At 44.3% G+C, this 17,346-nt stretch overlaps 1 protein-coding gene across 4 annotated transcripts in view; it reads left to right on the top strand.

Moving 5' to 3' along the window:
- Positions 1-17,346, top strand: part of LOC123754693 (uncharacterized) — a 236,908-nt gene that overhangs the window by 147,811 nt on the left and 71,751 nt on the right. For 3 of the 4 annotated variants that reach the window (XM_069326275.1, XM_069326274.1, XM_069326273.1), the window contains exons 13-15: positions 1,713-2,012; positions 9,617-9,835; positions 16,342-16,539. In XM_069326275.1, the coding sequence (XP_069182376.1) occupies positions 1,713-2,012; positions 9,617-9,835; positions 16,342-16,539 (717 nt within the window). The remainder of the gene's footprint in view (positions 1-1,712; positions 2,013-9,616; positions 9,836-16,341; positions 16,540-17,346) is intronic. The other variant, XM_069326276.1, reaches the window with a different exon arrangement.

The following is a 17,346-nucleotide window of genomic DNA, read 5'->3' as shown; positions in this document are numbered from 1 at the left end:
AAGTGTTGGAGGAAGAATAACTGGACCACAGCCAGAGTGCTTGGAGGCAATGCATGAAACCCCTGATTGGGCTTCAGTGGAAGCATCAGGACCCTAGAGGATTCACTTGAATCTCAGGTTACATTGTTTGTGACAATGTTGTGGTGTAGTGGTCTAGGGTGGGGCCCCCCAGTGTGCGGGTTCGAATCCTCCTCGTGGCTCCTACTGATTTTCTAATTATAATTGATATCAACGCGAGCACAGCAGACTTTCCAAGAGAAATTGACAACATGCCCATGCACTTAGCCCCAGGTCCTGACTCCTGGAATTCAATGTTCAAAATGAAATGTAAAGTACCAGTAGCATGAAACTCAATACTGTATAGTAGGGGAGAAAAACTTGAACACAGGGTGAGATACCAGAAATACTTAAATCAGCAGATATAGCTCCACTGCACTAGGAAGGTACTGTAGTATAGCTTCGACTAGGAACTATAGACCAGTCATGCTAACACCACACAATAAAAAAGAGAGATTAGAAATTGCATCTCCAGTTTCAAGAAGAACAATATACAGTACTTCACAACCCAGGTCAACATGGGTTTAGAGCAGGAAGATCCTGTCTAGTTCATTTACTGAACCACTAGGACCCAAAATTGCAGAAGCATTAGAAGAAAAACAAAAGGCAGATCAATTCACGGACTTTGCCAATGCATTTAATAAGTTTCCTTCGAGTGATAGTCCATAAAAATGATATCAATAGGAATAAAGACTTAACTTGGGCATTTGATTTTAAATCTTCTGTCACATAATGAAAAGAGTAACTGTCAATCAAATAAAACCATCCAAGTGCAGTGAAAAGCCATGTACTTATGTACCTCAGGGCACAGTCCTTGCATCACTACTTTTTCTCATTCTCATATAAAATCTAGACAAGAATACAAGTCATAGCTTTCTGTCACCCTTTGCAGATGAAAAAAATCAGCATAAAAATTACTTCTAAATAAGACTAAAAAATAACAAGCTGATAAAAAAAAGTAAAAGATCAACATACTTGAGCAAATCTACAGAGTGAAATGCAGAATAGAACCAGTGAGGAATAGAGATGCCATATGCACAGTCAGAGAGCACTGTGGGAATATCAGAGGTCCATGGTTGTTCAGTACTATTCCAGCAAGCATAAGATATATTGCTCGATATTAGATAGATATACGGTTCTTGTAAGAAATGCTGGATTAACCGGGTTGTAGTGGATATGTGGGCCTGCGAGCCGCTCCAAGCAACAGCCTGTTGGACCAAATTATCACAACATGAGCTTGACCCCAGGCTGGGCTTTGGGAGTAGAATGTCTGGAATCCTCTCCAGGTAAACTCATATCCGAGCTCCTTGTCCTCGTATCCCTTCCAAGTGCTGTATAGTCACATATGCTACTTGCAGGGTTGGCATTTGATTCCCAATGGAAGAAGTGGTCAGGCACCATTCCCACACTTCGTCCTCTTGTCCCAGCTCCTTGTCCTTGTATCCCTTCCAAGTGCTGTAAAGTTGTACTCACTTAGCACTTTCTCTTGATTATCTTCTTCCTTTTACACTCCATGTAAGTGTTTCTGGGGCAACTTAGTCAATGTGTGTGTGCCTAACTTTTTTAAGATACCTAAAAATAAACTTCTTCATATGCCTTTTTGCTCCGATGTCTTATTCTTAAAAACTATTCATAATTGGATAATGATGTTTCAGGAATATCGTCGAAAGTTTATGGACATCTTCGATGACATCACAGACTCCCAGTACAAGATTAACTTTGTGTTGACCATGTTCTTCATCCTGCTCCCCATCACTCTGCTGTCCATGTGGAACCTCTATATCCACGTCACGCAGCCAGACATCCTCCCAGTGTTCCGTCGCTTACCCAGTTTCCTGCGTGTGTCTGTGTATACCTTCATCTTCCTTACGCCCCTCGCACCCGTCATGGCATACCTGGAAAATACCTACGCTCAGATGAAACACATGAATGTGACTGCCAGACAGATGCAAGAGGTTTGTGTCTGAAATTCCTATTTTTTGTCCTAAAATGTTGTTAATGTTCTGGTGCACAAGCTTTAATGCAGTTCGTCTGTTGGTTAAATGTCAATGGATATTATCTGTTTATTTTTTGTTTGAAATGAAGCCATTTCTAAAAGTCTTGCTAAAAAAAGAAAGGATTTCATAGTATTACAATACATGAAATATCAGTGCTTCGTGTGTTTTCTCATCAAAACATTCTGGTTGGTGGATATCGTGCCTCTTGCTTGCTTCTTATTGCATTAAATACCCCCAAATTTAATTATATTTATTTCTTGTTAAATGACATATCCAAATAACTTTATACAGAAAGCAGGTAAATTGTATTGCAGTAGATAATGTACAAAATAGTGAATGCAGATATAAAGGAGAGTAGATCATAAGAATAAATACAATTTCAGAAAGCTTATTGGCTTGTACGAGGCCACCAGATTGCAATATCACATTTCTTGTGTATTTTGGTTTTCATATCATGTCTGTGCATATGTACTAAGTAATGTGGGTTAAAACAGCATTAAAGCACTTTCTTCAGCCACAGCCTCCATGCTTTTTACCCATATTTGTGTTCAGTTTGTTCTTCTTGTTTGTGTTGGGTTTCATTAGTGTTGTTAATTTGTTGATTATTTATAGTTCTTGGTGAAAAATATTCCCTTACACCGACAACCAGAGCTCCAATCTCCTTTTATCTCCGACTAGAGCTCCAATCCCCTTAGATCATCAACTAAACTCCAATCTCCCTTAGATTGCCAACTAGATCTTTGATCCCCTTTAGCCGACAAGTAGATCTCCAATCTCCTTAGACCAATAACGAGCTCGGATCCCCTTAGACTAGTGGTTCCCAACCTTTTTGGGAAAGGCCCTATTTTCTTCTTACTGAAGAGATCCCCAAAGGGGTCATATCCTATTGATTGGGAACCACTGCCTTAGACCAGCAACTGAAGCTCTGATCACATCATGTATTTTGACCAATCCACACACTAGAAAATGAAGGGACGACGACGTTTCGGCCACAATGTCGACCACAATCGACTTGAGAATGGTCCAAGATGGACCAAAACGTCGTCGTCCCTTCATTTTCTAGTGTGTGGATTGGTCAACATACTTCAGCCACGTTATTGTGACTCATCGCCTGCACGTCATGTATTCGATGGTTATGTGCCTCTCCTCTCAGTACATAGAGCAACCATTATAATCCCTTTGTTATTGTTTACATTTAGTTGTTGTTGGGAGAAAGGGGAGGAGGCGGGGAAGCTTCATAATGATGATAATTACACAGCAAAATTTGGGGCAAGATGTCATTTTACAGTTATTCCAACTTGGGTTACCAATTTTACTCTGTTTTGTTTTCTTATTTATTGTATTTATTTTCTGTGTTTTTGTAGATCCTGGTAGCACGCTACTGCTTCAGTTTTTTGCTCTTGCCTCTATTATGTAAAAGGTAATAGCTGCTTAGATTTGTCTTTTGTTTATACAGTTTTTCCACTGGATACGGCATGTTTCTGGGGGGAGCTCCGTTTGCTCCCCGGAGCTATCCAGGCTGAATGGATATGTATAACTTTCTGGCATCAGTCAATGTGCTTGAAGTTCTTGCCTATCGGGGACCACGAGCCAGAACCTGGCCCCCTCAGAGAGGCACGAGGCGCAGTGGCCCCCCTGTGGTTGGGAGCATTCTATGTCTGCCATCGACTGGGACAGAGACCCAGAAAGGTAGGCGCCCCAAAACAAACCCCTATTCTGGTGAAAATATTGCTACTGAAAGCCGAACGAGTGGACAAAACTCCCCAAACAAAATAAGCAAACTAGCAAGACGTCATCACGTCGCCGCAGTCTGCGCAATGCCCCCTCCCCGGGAGGGGGAAGGGGGAGCCCCAGACCCCCCTCCCCATGTCAGCGATTCAACCGACAGTTCTTGGCTGATGCAATTCTGGAGAAGTCGTGTGCCTCTGGCTCCGGTTTTGCCTCAGTTCTGTGCCTTGTGGTGTGGGCTGTCTCTACAGGTGGTGTGTGAGCCAGGAGTAAGATTCCATGGTACTCGGGCTGCATGCACCTAAGGTTTCCTTCCCTAGGTGCCCTGTAAGTACTGGCCTTGGGGCTTGGGGCCACCTTCCACAAGTCTCTTTGGGATCTACCTCCGCTGTGTCCTTTACTGCTCGGTACTGGGCCGCCCTTGGGGTCAGCTGGGGTTTTGTTGCCCTAGTTTGTCTCAGTGGTAGGAGGTAGTTTTCATCACTGGTAGGGACGCAGGGTATTGCACAACTAGTTATTACCTATTATGGCAACCGACTCTGTTCTGCCTGGGTATGTTGTCCTCTTGCAAGGTTTTTCTTTTGTTTTTGTTTCTTCCTGCCTGGTGGGAGGGTCTGCTTTGTCCTCCCCCTCTCTGTTGTTGGGGTTGGTGTGTGTTTTCTTGTGTTGGTGGTTTCACCTACTAGGGCCCCCGTGAGTGAACACGTCCCAGGGGTTCAGCTTTTAGAAGTTCATTTGGTAGACTTGGGTGCCGGTTCGCAGTACCCTGCCTTGGCTTCCTTTAGCGTGTTAAAGTGGCTAAGGGCCCTGGGAAATCCCACGGGAGCTCCGTGGTCCGGTGGATGTGACCCTTAAGTTCCCTCTCGCTTCTTGCAGACAGCGAGTTTGAAGGTTGCTCTGTTCCCATTGTCTCGGGGCGACATTCACTAGTTGTGCCTCCGCCTGCTGCCAGTTGGGTCGGTATTCTTTTGACCCAGAGTCTTGTGACGTTGTTATCTGTACATGCTCCAGTTCACCCATGCTACTCAATATATGTGGGTGCAGGCAGCTGCTGCGTTGCATGCTCGGTTCGGTCGCTGCAGCGCGCTCAGTTGGTTGCGGCCTCGGATGCCCCGAGACTGCTCCGTTTTGGTTATAGAGGTTCGTACTTGGGGGTGGGAGTCACTTCAGCTCTGGTTTAGTCAGCTCCTCCTAATCCTTCCCCTTCTGTTGTGCAAACTTCCTTCCCACTTGCTTCTGGCTCCGATCTGTTGGCGGGTTTCGGAGTTGGGGCAGGGTCTAGTTAGGTTGAGACTCGGGTGGTCTCGGGGGTTTTCCTCTTCCGGGGTGGTGGCGGAGGCATTCGAGCCTGTTCCTCCAGCCATGCCGTATGGGTGTGACCAGTGAGCTCCCTTCCTTAGTGTTTTTTTACGGCTGCCCCGGCATTTTCTTGTGAGGCCGGAGCTTTGGTTGGGGGGGATGACTCGGCCCCGGGTTCTGCCGGTGAGGTTCCCGGGGTTGGGGAGGGGTTGCCTGGGGGGCCTAAGCCCCGTTTACCCCACTTGTGCTTTTGTGCCCTCGGAGTGGGGCTTGCAGTTCCTCGTGGGGTTTTTTCTTCCCCCTCTGCGTTCGTGTTGGTTTCAGATCTACTCCTCCCCGGGTTTGATTCCGTGTCCCTTCGGGTCCAAGGGTTCCGTCATTCCTGTGGGTGTTTTTCACCTTTTTCCTCACCCTTTTCTCTTGGACATGTACTTTTCTCCATGTCACGATAATGTTCCCTTTGTATCGGGATCCCTGCATGTCCCTTGGTCAAGGGTTCCTTTGGGCCCATATGTGCCTCCGTGCATTTGTGCCTGCTTCTCACGGTTCTCGTTGGTTCGCGGAAAGCTTCGATACTTCCAGTATTATTGTAACCTCTGTCGACTTCTGGTGAGGCTTCCCTCTAGTCCTTTCACGTACTCGTGGGTCCTCTTCGGTATTACTTGTCTTATTTCAATTCTATTTTCGCATTATTTTGTATTCGCACTGTCTCTCCTTCCTGTCTCGCCATTCCTGTTCTTCGTTACATACGCCTTGCTGGCACCCTCCTCAGAAGACGGGTGTGCAGCTCAGACCTCAGGCGCTGGGGCTGGGGTGATTGTTTGGTTTTGGACGGTGTACACGTGTGTTATTGTTCTGCGTCCTTTCTCGCAGATTATACACCATTCTCGCTCCTCTTATCTCCAGTCATAACCCCCTGGATACTCGGGGTGTTCTGGATTTTATATGTGGGGCAATCACCTAGTTCTTTTCTCTGCATGCGGGTGTGGAGTGGCTCAGAGTGGCGCCTCCTCCGCCTCTGTACTGCATGCTCCTCGTCTTTTCCTGCTGGGCACGCACCTCTGAATATTCTCCACTTGTGATGCTCCTGGTAAATTGCACGGCTCAGTAGTGTTGTGACATGGCCGTGTCTCTGTTCTGCAGGTGAGATTGTATTATCTGGCGAATGTCGGCTAGGCACTGATTCTCGCTTTTTGGTGGGATGTTAGGTGTTGTGTGTTTAGCTTGGCCACTTTGTGTGTGTCTTACTGTGACTTTACACTGTCCGTGTATCTTATTCTTTGTTATATGTACTGTGGGGCGCAACCCCGTATTTTGGTGCCTTTTGTATCGTCTTTCGGCGCCTGGGTCTTTTCTCAATACTGTATTTGGACACTCCTTCGTTCCCTCAGTCCGTGCTTTCTGTATACTCATTCGTTGACTCGATCTCTGATATCTGGACACTCCTTCCTTGCCTATCTTCTTGTGCCTGGCTGCACCCTTATGTCCATGAAGTCCCTCTGTGTATGTGCGACCAACCACAACACACGATGTGGTTGGTCGTGTACATTGTGCTACCGGCTGCTACTTGGATCTTCGCCGTTTGTCATATGCGTTGTACTTTCTTGTTCCTAGCTGCCGGTGTATGGACCGTAATTCGGGTCTTTTCCTTGCGTATTTTTTCCTCCCTCAATGCTGCACATGGTTGTGTACCTTGATAGGTGCTTATTGGCAATACTGATGCTAGGTGCTGGGGTGAGCTTCTGTCCAGGTTCAGTTCCCTGATTTTGGACTTCCCCAGTGTTCAGTTTTGGAACAGAGTTTCTTGATTATCTTGAGATGATTTCGGGGCTTTAGTGTCCCCGCGGCCCGGTCCTCGACCAGGCCTCCACCCCCAGGAAGCAGCCCGTGACAGCTGACTAACACCCAGGTACCTATTTTACTGCTAGGTAACAGGGGCATAGGGTGAAAGAAACTCTGCCCGTTGTTTCTCGCCGGCGCCTGGGATCGAACCCAGGACCACAGGATCACAAGTCCAGCGTGCTGTCTGCTCGGCTGACCGGCTCCCAAAAGTTCTTTCACTTTTTCCTTATATCTCCCTGCCAGCTTGTGTTGCAATGTCTGTGGGTGATTGTAGACATCTGATCACTCTCTTATGCTCTTTCGGTTCCTTTTCATTGGGACAGGAGGAGCTAGGATTCTGGTCCTGGCTACGGTTTTTCTTTGTTCCTTTTCTGGAACGTACGTTTTTGTTTTCCTGCGGTACACGTCCTGAGTAGTTCTCATGTATACCTTGGAGACGCGTGCGTCGTTCTTCCCTGCTGGAGCTGGTTGCGCTGCTCCTGCGGGGTCGCTGTTTTTCGCTTCGCATCTCACACTTTAGTTTGTGGTGCTCGTTCTCCTTGTTGGCCTCTGCCTGGGGCCCCTGGCTCTTCAGTTTTTGGCCTTGTTGGTCCTTCAGGGTTCCTGGGAGGGGGGAAGTTCTTCCCGGACGGGGCGTGTCTGCTCGCCCAAGTTGGTTCCTTCCCAGCTCGTTAGGATTGGGTTCCTGGTTCCCTGGTGGCCGTTCCTTCTGATTCTTTGCTAGCCTTGGTTGGGGGCGCTTCCTTGCTCGGTTTCCTATCCTGAGGGTCTTCCCGCGGCTCCGCTTCTTTTTGCTGATCAGTTCAGCCCTTTATGAGGCTGGTTCGTTCTTCCCCTCGAGTTTTCGTGTCTCGGGTTTTTGTCTCGAGTTCCTCGTCGCTTGTGTGGGCTCTGGTGGCTTCGTTGTTGGTGTCCCACCTGCGTGCTTTGTCTCAGTGGCAGTGTGTAGTTCCTGGCGGTCCTTCCGGTTTTCATATTATTGCGAAGGGTTCTTCGGTCTCTGGTAGGGATGTCTTGATTTCCTTTCGGGGTTGTTCCAGGACAGTCGTCTGGTACCATATACAGTACTGTTGCCTCGTATCGGGTGGCGCTGGTTGGGATACTCTGGCTTGCGTTCGGTGTTGCTGTTCCTTCTGCTCCGTTCCGCTTGCTGTTTAGTGCGTTGTTTCACCTCCGGCCTCCTCATGCGCTTCCGGTGCTGTCCTGGTCGTTGGCCCGGGTGGTCTATTTTCTTTCTTATCCTTGGTTTGTCGTGACTCCTTCGGTTCTGGTGATTTTTTTGTTTTGTTTTTTGGGTCTCCTTTTCCTGTTGGCATTGACCTCTAGGGGTCGGGTCAGGGAGTTTCCGGCTCTTTCCTGCTCCGGCGCCTGTGTTTTTCTGCCTCGTTTGGTCCTAGTGGTAGGTTGTTCGATTGCGGCAGTCTCCTTCTTTTCGGGTGATGTTTGGGTCTGCTGTTTTCCGGAGGAGTCCTTGCATTGCTGCTTGGTTGGTCAGGCCGGGGTTGCTTCATTTGTTATGTTTGGTTGTGGCTCTTCGCTGTTTTCTGCGCATCTTGGCCTCTGGGGCCGTGGACGTGTTTTGGTTTGCACGGGTTACCTTCCTTCTTGATCTGGGTCCGGTCTCCCGGATCATCTGGTGGGTATGTGGGCCTGCGGGCCGCTCCAAGCAATAGCCTGGTGGACCAAACTCTCACAAGTCAAGCCTGGCCTCGGGCCGGGCTTGGGGAGTAGAAGAACTCTCAGAACCCCATCAACCAGGTATCAACCAGGTATCATCTACAGGGTTCTTTGGTTTGGTCTGTGGTCTTGTTTGTGGGTTAGGGCGCGTGGCGTCCGCCTCCTGGTTCCTTCCCTCTTTTCCTTATCTTTGGTGAGGTAGCTCCGGGGAGCCGACGGGGCTTCCCCCAGAAAACCAGCGTTGAATGTAATGAAACGCCATTTTCCGAGTGAGTCCTGGAGGCTCCCCGCATCCCTCCCGCCCTCCGGTCGGTGGTGTTTTTCGCGTATTTTGACATCCAGCCTAAGAACTGCCGGTTGGATCACCAGCGCTGATGGGTCTGAGACTCCCCCTTTCCCCTCCCGGGGTTGCTGAGACAACGACGTGATGATGTAATGCTAGTTTGCTAATTTTGTTTGGAGAGTTCTGTCCACTCGTTCAGCTTTTGGTAGCAATATTTTCACCAGAATGGGGGTTTGTTTTGGGGCGCCTACCTTTCTGGGTGCCTGTCCCGGTCAATAGCAGACATAGAATGCTCCCAACCACAGGAGTTTCTATAGGCCATTGCTCCTCGTGCCTCTCTGAGGGGGGCCAGGTTCTGGCTTGTGGTCCCAAGAACTCCAAGCACCTTGACTGATGCCAGAAAGTTATACATATCCACTCAGCCTGGATAGCTCCGAGGAGGCTCCGGGACTTGCCCAGAAAATGGCGTTTCATTATATTCAACCCTGTTTTTTTTTTTTACCGCAAACTGTATATATATTAAATTAACATGTGCAGTATCATATGTTTTCCACTACAAAACCACTTGAAGATAACTCAATAAATGTTTGATGAAATGTATGATTTTTTTTTTTTTTAATATTTGTTTAAAATAGATATGATACAGTATTTGCTCATTAAAATATGAATGATAATTGAAATATTCTAAAATGTTAATTTTTATAATGGTTATAGCTTTTATTTTTGTCTTTAGGTGGATTCCAAGTCATACAATAATTTCCCATCACACGGCAACACAAAGACTTACCGGCACCACATGCGAGATATGAAAATTCGTAAATACTATGACCTGAAGCACGTAGCACAGATGAGGGTGGCCATAACCAACGTGATGGAAGCAACGCTCGAGTCAGCCTTCCAGCTCATCTTACAGTTGTATATAGTTGGCACTCGTTACACTGAGCTGGATAAGGTATGTGATGAATGGTGGTAAAAAGTGGTAGCATGAATAATTGTCTCAGTTCAAATGATGAGTTTGTTTTTTGCAGCTAAGAAGAATTAGTACACCCCATTATGATAAAGAGCATGGTTTTTTATGTTTCTACGTGTTTTCATGTGTTCATAGAGATGGTGACTCATTTCAAGGCCTAAGATGAGCCTATTAGATGAGCTAAGATAAGCTAGTATCTGAGGAGATGGTATTGTATTAGCTGATGGAATTTGATATAAGCAAGGCTGTAGAACCAACCAAAGTGTTTCCATGGCTAATGAAAGAGGCAGTTGGGATGTGATAAAGTGTCATAGACATATATTCCCTAGTTAGACCAGACCACACACTAGAAGGTGAAGGGATGACGACGTTTCGGTCCGTCCTGGACCATTCTCAAGTCAATTTTTGAATGGTCCAGGACGGACCGAAACGTCGTCGTCCCTTCACCTTCTAGTGTGTGGTCTGGTCTAACTACTTCAGCCACGTTATTGTGACTCATCGCCTGCACATATATTCCCTGTTAAATACTAAACAAATTATTAGGAAGAGGGTTGTGTAACATCAGGCAAGAACAAACTTCAAATCAAAGACAGCACGTGCTTCTAGGAGACAAGTCATGCCAGAAAAACTTGACAATTCTTCAGCAGTTACTGAGATAGGGCGGAAGAGAGAGCAGGCTCAGTGGATTGCATCCTTTTAACCCTTACACTGCTCAGGGGTCCTTGGGACATTTACACCCCTGTGCGCAAGAAAAAAAAAAATTCAAAATTTTTTTTTCGTCTTCTAAAATGTTAATTTGTGTCCCCTGAGCACGGAAAAAAAAATCGTAGGTGACATATTTTGGGCGCAATTGACCGAGGAAGTCTGGCAAAAAGTGGGCGTTGACAGAGCGGTCGTCAGACCCGGTCAGCGTCACCCGCGCTGACAGATGGGAGTTGCCACAAAAATATTATTACCTAATTGTTTCAATGTCTCCGATTGATTTTTTCTTAGTTTTTTTGCAGTAATATTATTCAATAGTGTGTATTGTAATATATTTATATAATAAAAGTGGTGAATAATCGCTATACTCAAAAGTATGATGTGCATATTAGTGATTCAATTATAATGTTTATAGAACAATAAACAAATAGTTTTGCTGCTATTACACTCCATACACAGGTTATATATAAGTATCTGCATGTTTTAGTCACCATAACGAACCACTAAGTTGGTATTGAGAGTCGAAAAGCAATGAAGAGTTACCGCCACACACCAGCCAGCCACTCGCTGCCACTCCCTCAACACACGCACTAAACTTTCTTCCCCAACAATACCATTTGTGGTGTTATTACACTATATACAGACGTTATATATAAGTATGTATATATTTTGTTCACCACAACTGTACAGCTAAGCTGATATAGTTAGTTCAGGCACTAAGAGTCGTCGCTATACACAGATGGCGGCTGGCGGCTCCCTCACTCTTTCAAGGTCACACGCACTAAACTTTCTCCCCCAACAATACCTTTTGCAGTGTTATTACCCTATATACACATATTATATATAAATATCTACATGTTTTATGCACCGTAACTGTATACCTAAGCTTGTAGTGCGCCCAAAGAGCATAGTGGCCACCCTCTAAACAGCTAGACAAATCGTGCAGACGACGTCACCTCCGTCACCCATATGGCTCCTCCCAGCATAATCCTTTTGCTGTTATTACACTAATACACACATTATATATAAGTATCTACATTTGTGTTCACCATAGAGAACCACTGAGCTGGTATGGTGAATGCAGACAATAACAGGTGGCCACACAGTCAGTAAACGATGCTGTCTCCCTCCATCTCTCAGCATCACTCCTCCCACAGCGCTAATTATTACAACAATCCTGCTATTATCACAACCCTGGTTATTTATATCAGTCATGGGTCATCTGTAATATTGTCATCGCTAAATAATAACAATTATATATTTATTTTGACATTTTTCGGCGATGCTGTGGCCACAAGCTGAACATCAATGCTGTTCGCTCATGCTGCGTGCGCCGGCCTTGGTTGCTCCAACAGTACTGTGCTTCTCACACCCGAGAATATTGCCCACGATTTTTTTTTAAAATGGCATCTGTTTACAAGAGCCCTGAGGAAGCTACTGTGAACCCCGTGTAGCCGCGGGCCATTTGAATCAGGCCTGGCACCCTATGGCATATATATACGCCATGCGCACCATGGGACATGTTACTCAGGGCGTATATATACGCCATGCGCAGTTTAAGGGTTAAACAGTCCAAAAATTGCTTTGATATTGTCCTCTGTTACAGATTGATACTTAAAATTTAGTAGTATAGTAGTAGAAGTTTTAATATAGTACTGTCTCCACTCGATCATCTGGACTATATGGGAAGGACCCCCAGCCGGATTAGCACATTTTTTGGATAATGGTACTTTTTCACCTACGAGTCCAAAACTAACCATTTCCAACTATTTTTATACTACAAACAGCATAATTTGAATTGACATGCCATATATAATTATTAAATATTCAACTAGAAACCTCAACTTACCTTTTTGTTGTTCGTTTTCTTGATTGATGACTCATCTTGAAGTTAAAAATTCTTGACAATTTATGTAACTTATAGTAACACAACACTAAAATTAACACTTAAAATTACTGTACAGTTCATTAGGCAAAGGTAGTTCGCACTGTCTGCCGAGGAAGCTTCACTGGTTGAAGGCACTTGGGTTGCGCGTGCCGCCTCACTTGTTGAAGGCGCTTGGGTTGATTTTCGTACCATATAAGAATCAAGTGTTGCTTGCCTTCTGTGTTCACTGGCCAGTTGTATGATCAGCTCTTTTGTTTGCCTAAGGTATGGATACATGTTTCCAACCTCTGGATGAGCACAATTAGATGAAAAATTAATTAACAAGTCAACAGAAGACATGAGTTTACTGTATTTCGTGGTCATTGGTGTTGGTTCTTCACTGCCTTCTACATCCTCTTCGTCGACCTCACCAGTAACAGACTGGAGAATCTCGTCTTCACTCATCACACCATATCCTGGGTCATTGGCATCTTGTTCAAGCCAATCAACCACATCCTGTCTTTCTAAGTTTTCGCTGGCATTTCTAAACATTCCATGGATTTCATCTGTAAATCCTTAAAATCCATTTCTGCATCCTCCTCATTTCTGATCGTAGACGTGAGGAGATTTTTCCAGGAATTTTTCATAGTCAATTCCTTTAATTCACTCCACACCTTGGCCCAGTTATAGATGGCTTCCTTGATTGTATAGGTCTTCAAATTCTGAAGGTTTTTTTAGCCCTGTTATCCACACCGAGTTCAATATTTTCCGGAAGAGGCAAAACCACCAAAACTTCGTTTAGCATCTTTTTGGTGTACAACCTCTTCGTAGCACAGATAACTTCCTGATCCATAGGCTGGATGAGAGAGGTTGTGTTAGGAGGAAGTACCATACACGTTATCTTGCCATCTTGTGAGGTTAACGTGTCAATTCTGGGGTGGGCAGGTGCATTATCAAGCAGCAGCAAAGCCCGAACTTTGCTTGACCTTATTTTGAGTTTCTTAATTTGATAGGCACGAACTTCCCTGCAGAACACATCATGAAACCAGGAAAGAAAGATCTGTGTAAACCATGCATTTTTTGAGTTATAATATTTCACTGGCAGTCTGTCCATGCAATGTTACAAGGTTCTTGGTTTCTTAGATTTGCCAACAATTGCACACGTGATTCTGTCTGTGCCGTCGGCATTCGCACACATCATGGCCGAGAGCCTGTCCTTGCAAACCTTACGTCCTGGCACACAACCCTCACTCCTCATTGCTAGAGTTTTTTCTGGTAAACTCCTCCAATACAACCCAGTTTCATCTGCATTATAAATTTTGATGCGAATATATATTATTTGCCACGAAAATTACGAGAATATAATGTTTAAATGGTTCTACACTGCTTTCATCTGCACTCAATTTTTCACCGACAATTTTCCTCTTCACAATATTGTGCCTACCCTTGAACCTTGCAACCCACCCTTCACTCGCTTCGAAATTCTTTATTCCAAGGCTTGCAGCATTTTGTATTTCTGGGCCGCGAATTGTCACGCCAGCTGTGCGGTGCTGAGCAAACCACTTGTACACAGCCTCATCCAACTGCATGCGTCAAAGTTTTCATAGTTTTTCTACCACAACCTCTGCTAGTGCTTGCACCTTCACTTTCACAGGTTGAAATGAATTGCATAAGTTTCTCTTTTTATCAGAAACGGTACTAGTGCCTATATTAAATTCCTTGGCAACACTTGAAGTAGACCGGCCATGTTCACAAAGTTGTATAACACGTAGCTTGTCCTTAAGTGTTAGGACAACCTTCTTCCTCTTAACACCTCCAGAACGATTCATACTGCTACCAGACATAGTCTTGGCCAAAAATGTTCAAAGTTCCTATGAAAATAAAAAAGTTACTTAAAAAAATATTTCACTAATGGCGCGGCACTGTGGTGTAACACGAGGTTAGAGAGCACATGGCTTGACCAGGCCTGGACAGGTCCAGTCGGGGCAGGGAGGAGGCACGTTACGTAGGCCGCCAGGAGGGAAAAAAAAAATATTTTTGAAGGAAACTTCAGCCTGTGCAAATTGTTTTTAGGAAACTTGTATGGAATTTTTTATTACATAATTACTAGTATTTCTTTTGATTAAGATGAATTGTTCTAAAATTGATAGTAATTACTGTACTGTAGTGTATAGGCCGCTCCCCATCCCTCCCTTATCCCCCCAGGTGGTCCCTCCCAACGCTCCCCTCTCTCCCGACACCACCCACCCACCCCACCCCCACCTACACCATGCGCCTCGAGTAACGGGCAGACGGGATTAATACCTTATGGCCCGCCTCATGTTTTCATATACGGACAGTCATGATTATCCGGGCGACTGACCGGATAGTGTAATTTCTGCAGAAAATTAACCGGGCCCCAACATTTTATCCGACTAATCCTGCTTTAATCCGGTCCCTGTGGGTATTTTGGCCGGATATTGTGATAACTTTATCCGATCGCGATTTTGGCCGTATAAGGGCTTTTTCCGGATTTTTTAATCCCGGATAATCGCGGGGTTACAGTAGTTGAAAAGGTACTGGACTAGGTAAGAGAATACCTGTCAGACAGGTATTAAATGGAGAGTTAAATGAGAGAGGAAATATCAGGATGTAGAGTAACAGACCAAAATTGTATATTCCAATTTTGGTTTGACAAGTCGTGAATAGTTTCTTCAGTATTTTACCATTCATGTAATTAAAAGTGAATCTGAAGTTGGATAGCGACTCAAACGCTTCTCTCGCAATGTTCCTTGTGTTCCTCTGGCGACAGTTTACTATCCCAAACCACCCCTAGATCTCGTTCTTTATTAGAGTTCTTTAATTCCTTTCCATATAATTTATAAGTTGTGTTTTGTCTATTTTCTCTGATTCCACATTCCATAAGATGACATTTATTCACACTGAATTCCATTTGCCACATGCTGCTCCAAGCACTTATTTTATCTAGGTCAATTTGAAAGGCATGACAATTATCTATATCTCTTATCTTCCTCATTATCTTATCATCATTTGCATAATTCTGTATTCATTCTGGTAGATGATTTATGTAGACAATGAACATTACTGATGCAAAAACTGAACCCTGTGGTACTCTGCTAGTGACACTCTTCAAGTCTGATACATTGCCTCTGATTACTGCCCCCATTTTCTGTCAGAAAAATTTTCATACATACCGGAATCTCTTGTGTGAGATTTCATACAAAACAATCTCTTGTGTGGGACTCTGTAAAAAGCCTTTTATAGAACCAGATAAACACAGTCAATCCAACCACTTCTTTCCTGTAGAATCTCTGTGACTATCATAAAAACTAAAGATTTATTACACAGGATCTTCCTGTTCAAAAACCATACTGTCGGTCCATTATGTCATTACTCTGCAGGTGTTCTACCCATTTGGTTTTAACTATTTTTTTTAGTATTTTGACTTTCACGCTTGTTAATGATACGGGTCTATAATTTAGAGGGTCTTCTCGGCTACCATTTTTGTAGATTGGAACTGTGTTTGCCTTTCTCTAAATAGCTGATATTTGTGTAATTTCCTAAGTGTGTGTGTGTGTGTGTGTGTGTGTGTGTGTGTGTGTGTGTGTGTGTATGCATTAATTATTTATTTTAATATCTGGACATATTCAAAATTGGCAAACTTTATAACTGCATACAGTGTGATTGTAGCCTGAAGACTGTTATCTGAGGGAGTCCTCTAGTCCCTTTTAATTTCCTTAAATGCTGAATAGTTATTGGGTTCCAGTACTTGTCTTCAGCATGCATTCTCTCCTCCACTTATGTCCACAATTCTATCATTCAAATTCATAATTCTTAACCATTTTTTGTAGGAAGCTGCATTCACCAAAATGTTTAAACATCATAGTAACCATTGTGTTAATTTTTTCTCTCTTCTCAGGTGAAGGATGTTACCCTGGGCTCCATCCTGTCATTGTCTCCTCGTGGGACGGAAACACAGTTGTCCAAACAAGTGTTTTCAGTACTGATATCACTAGTGTCGCTCACCTGGTCCTTCACTTCGTACCATCGCTTCTCCAAGCTGGGTGGCCTCACTATCCTCAATGCACTGCCACTACTCTTTGCTATATTTTTCCAGGTCTGTTTAAAAGTTGCTATCTTGTGTGAATGTTTTGTGAGGTCAAACATTACTGCCAGCACATATGAGATATATATAGGGAATGAGAATGAGATATAGCACATGTGCTATATCTCATTCTTAAGCTGCTATCAGTTTTCTGCTGTTAGCCTTGTACCAAATCAAGAGCATTTAGTTATTAACAGCATGGAATGGTAAACTTAATTTTATTTCCACCACACAACCTCTTGTTAAGGAAAGCAACCATCACAAGTATGATTCATTGAATTCTAAAAGTAATGCTGCCCTTTTATGATATTAGGATGCTTCATAAGTTTGCACAAATCTTTGTTGGTCAGTGACCTATATTAAGGAAATTTTCTATTTGTGTCCATGTTATGAATGACTTACTGAATATTAACACTGAATAATAACACTGAATATTCCTCTGCATGGTCTTCAATCCCTGAACTGTGGAGCTATTTAAAAATACATCTAGGTGCACACAACTAACAATAATTAATAAATAAAATGGGAAACTTGGCAATGAACGTAATGAAATGCCTCTTTGTGGATGAGCCTCGGCTGCTCCCTGAAGCTCTCTCAGAGATAGAGCTTCAGATTTGCATAGAGGTCTATTTTCTGAGATGGGTCTGTGCAAATAGATAGACCACAGAGTGGTTTATGCAATTGGGTCACGTGAGACTCGGGAGTGATGGTGGGTCTACCGGGCACCAGAGCCAAAAATTGGTCTCCTCAAGGAAGGTCAGAGAGAGAGAGAGAGAGAGAGAGAGAGAGAGAGAGAGAGAGAGAGAGAGAGAGAGAGAA

Source organism: Procambarus clarkii, chromosome 18, assembly GCF_040958095.1.
Source record: "Procambarus clarkii isolate CNS0578487 chromosome 18, FALCON_Pclarkii_2.0, whole genome shotgun sequence".
NCBI classification, from domain to species: Eukaryota; Metazoa; Arthropoda; class Malacostraca; order Decapoda; family Cambaridae; genus Procambarus; species Procambarus clarkii.
This window is presented reverse-complemented; position numbering and strand designations above follow the sequence as displayed.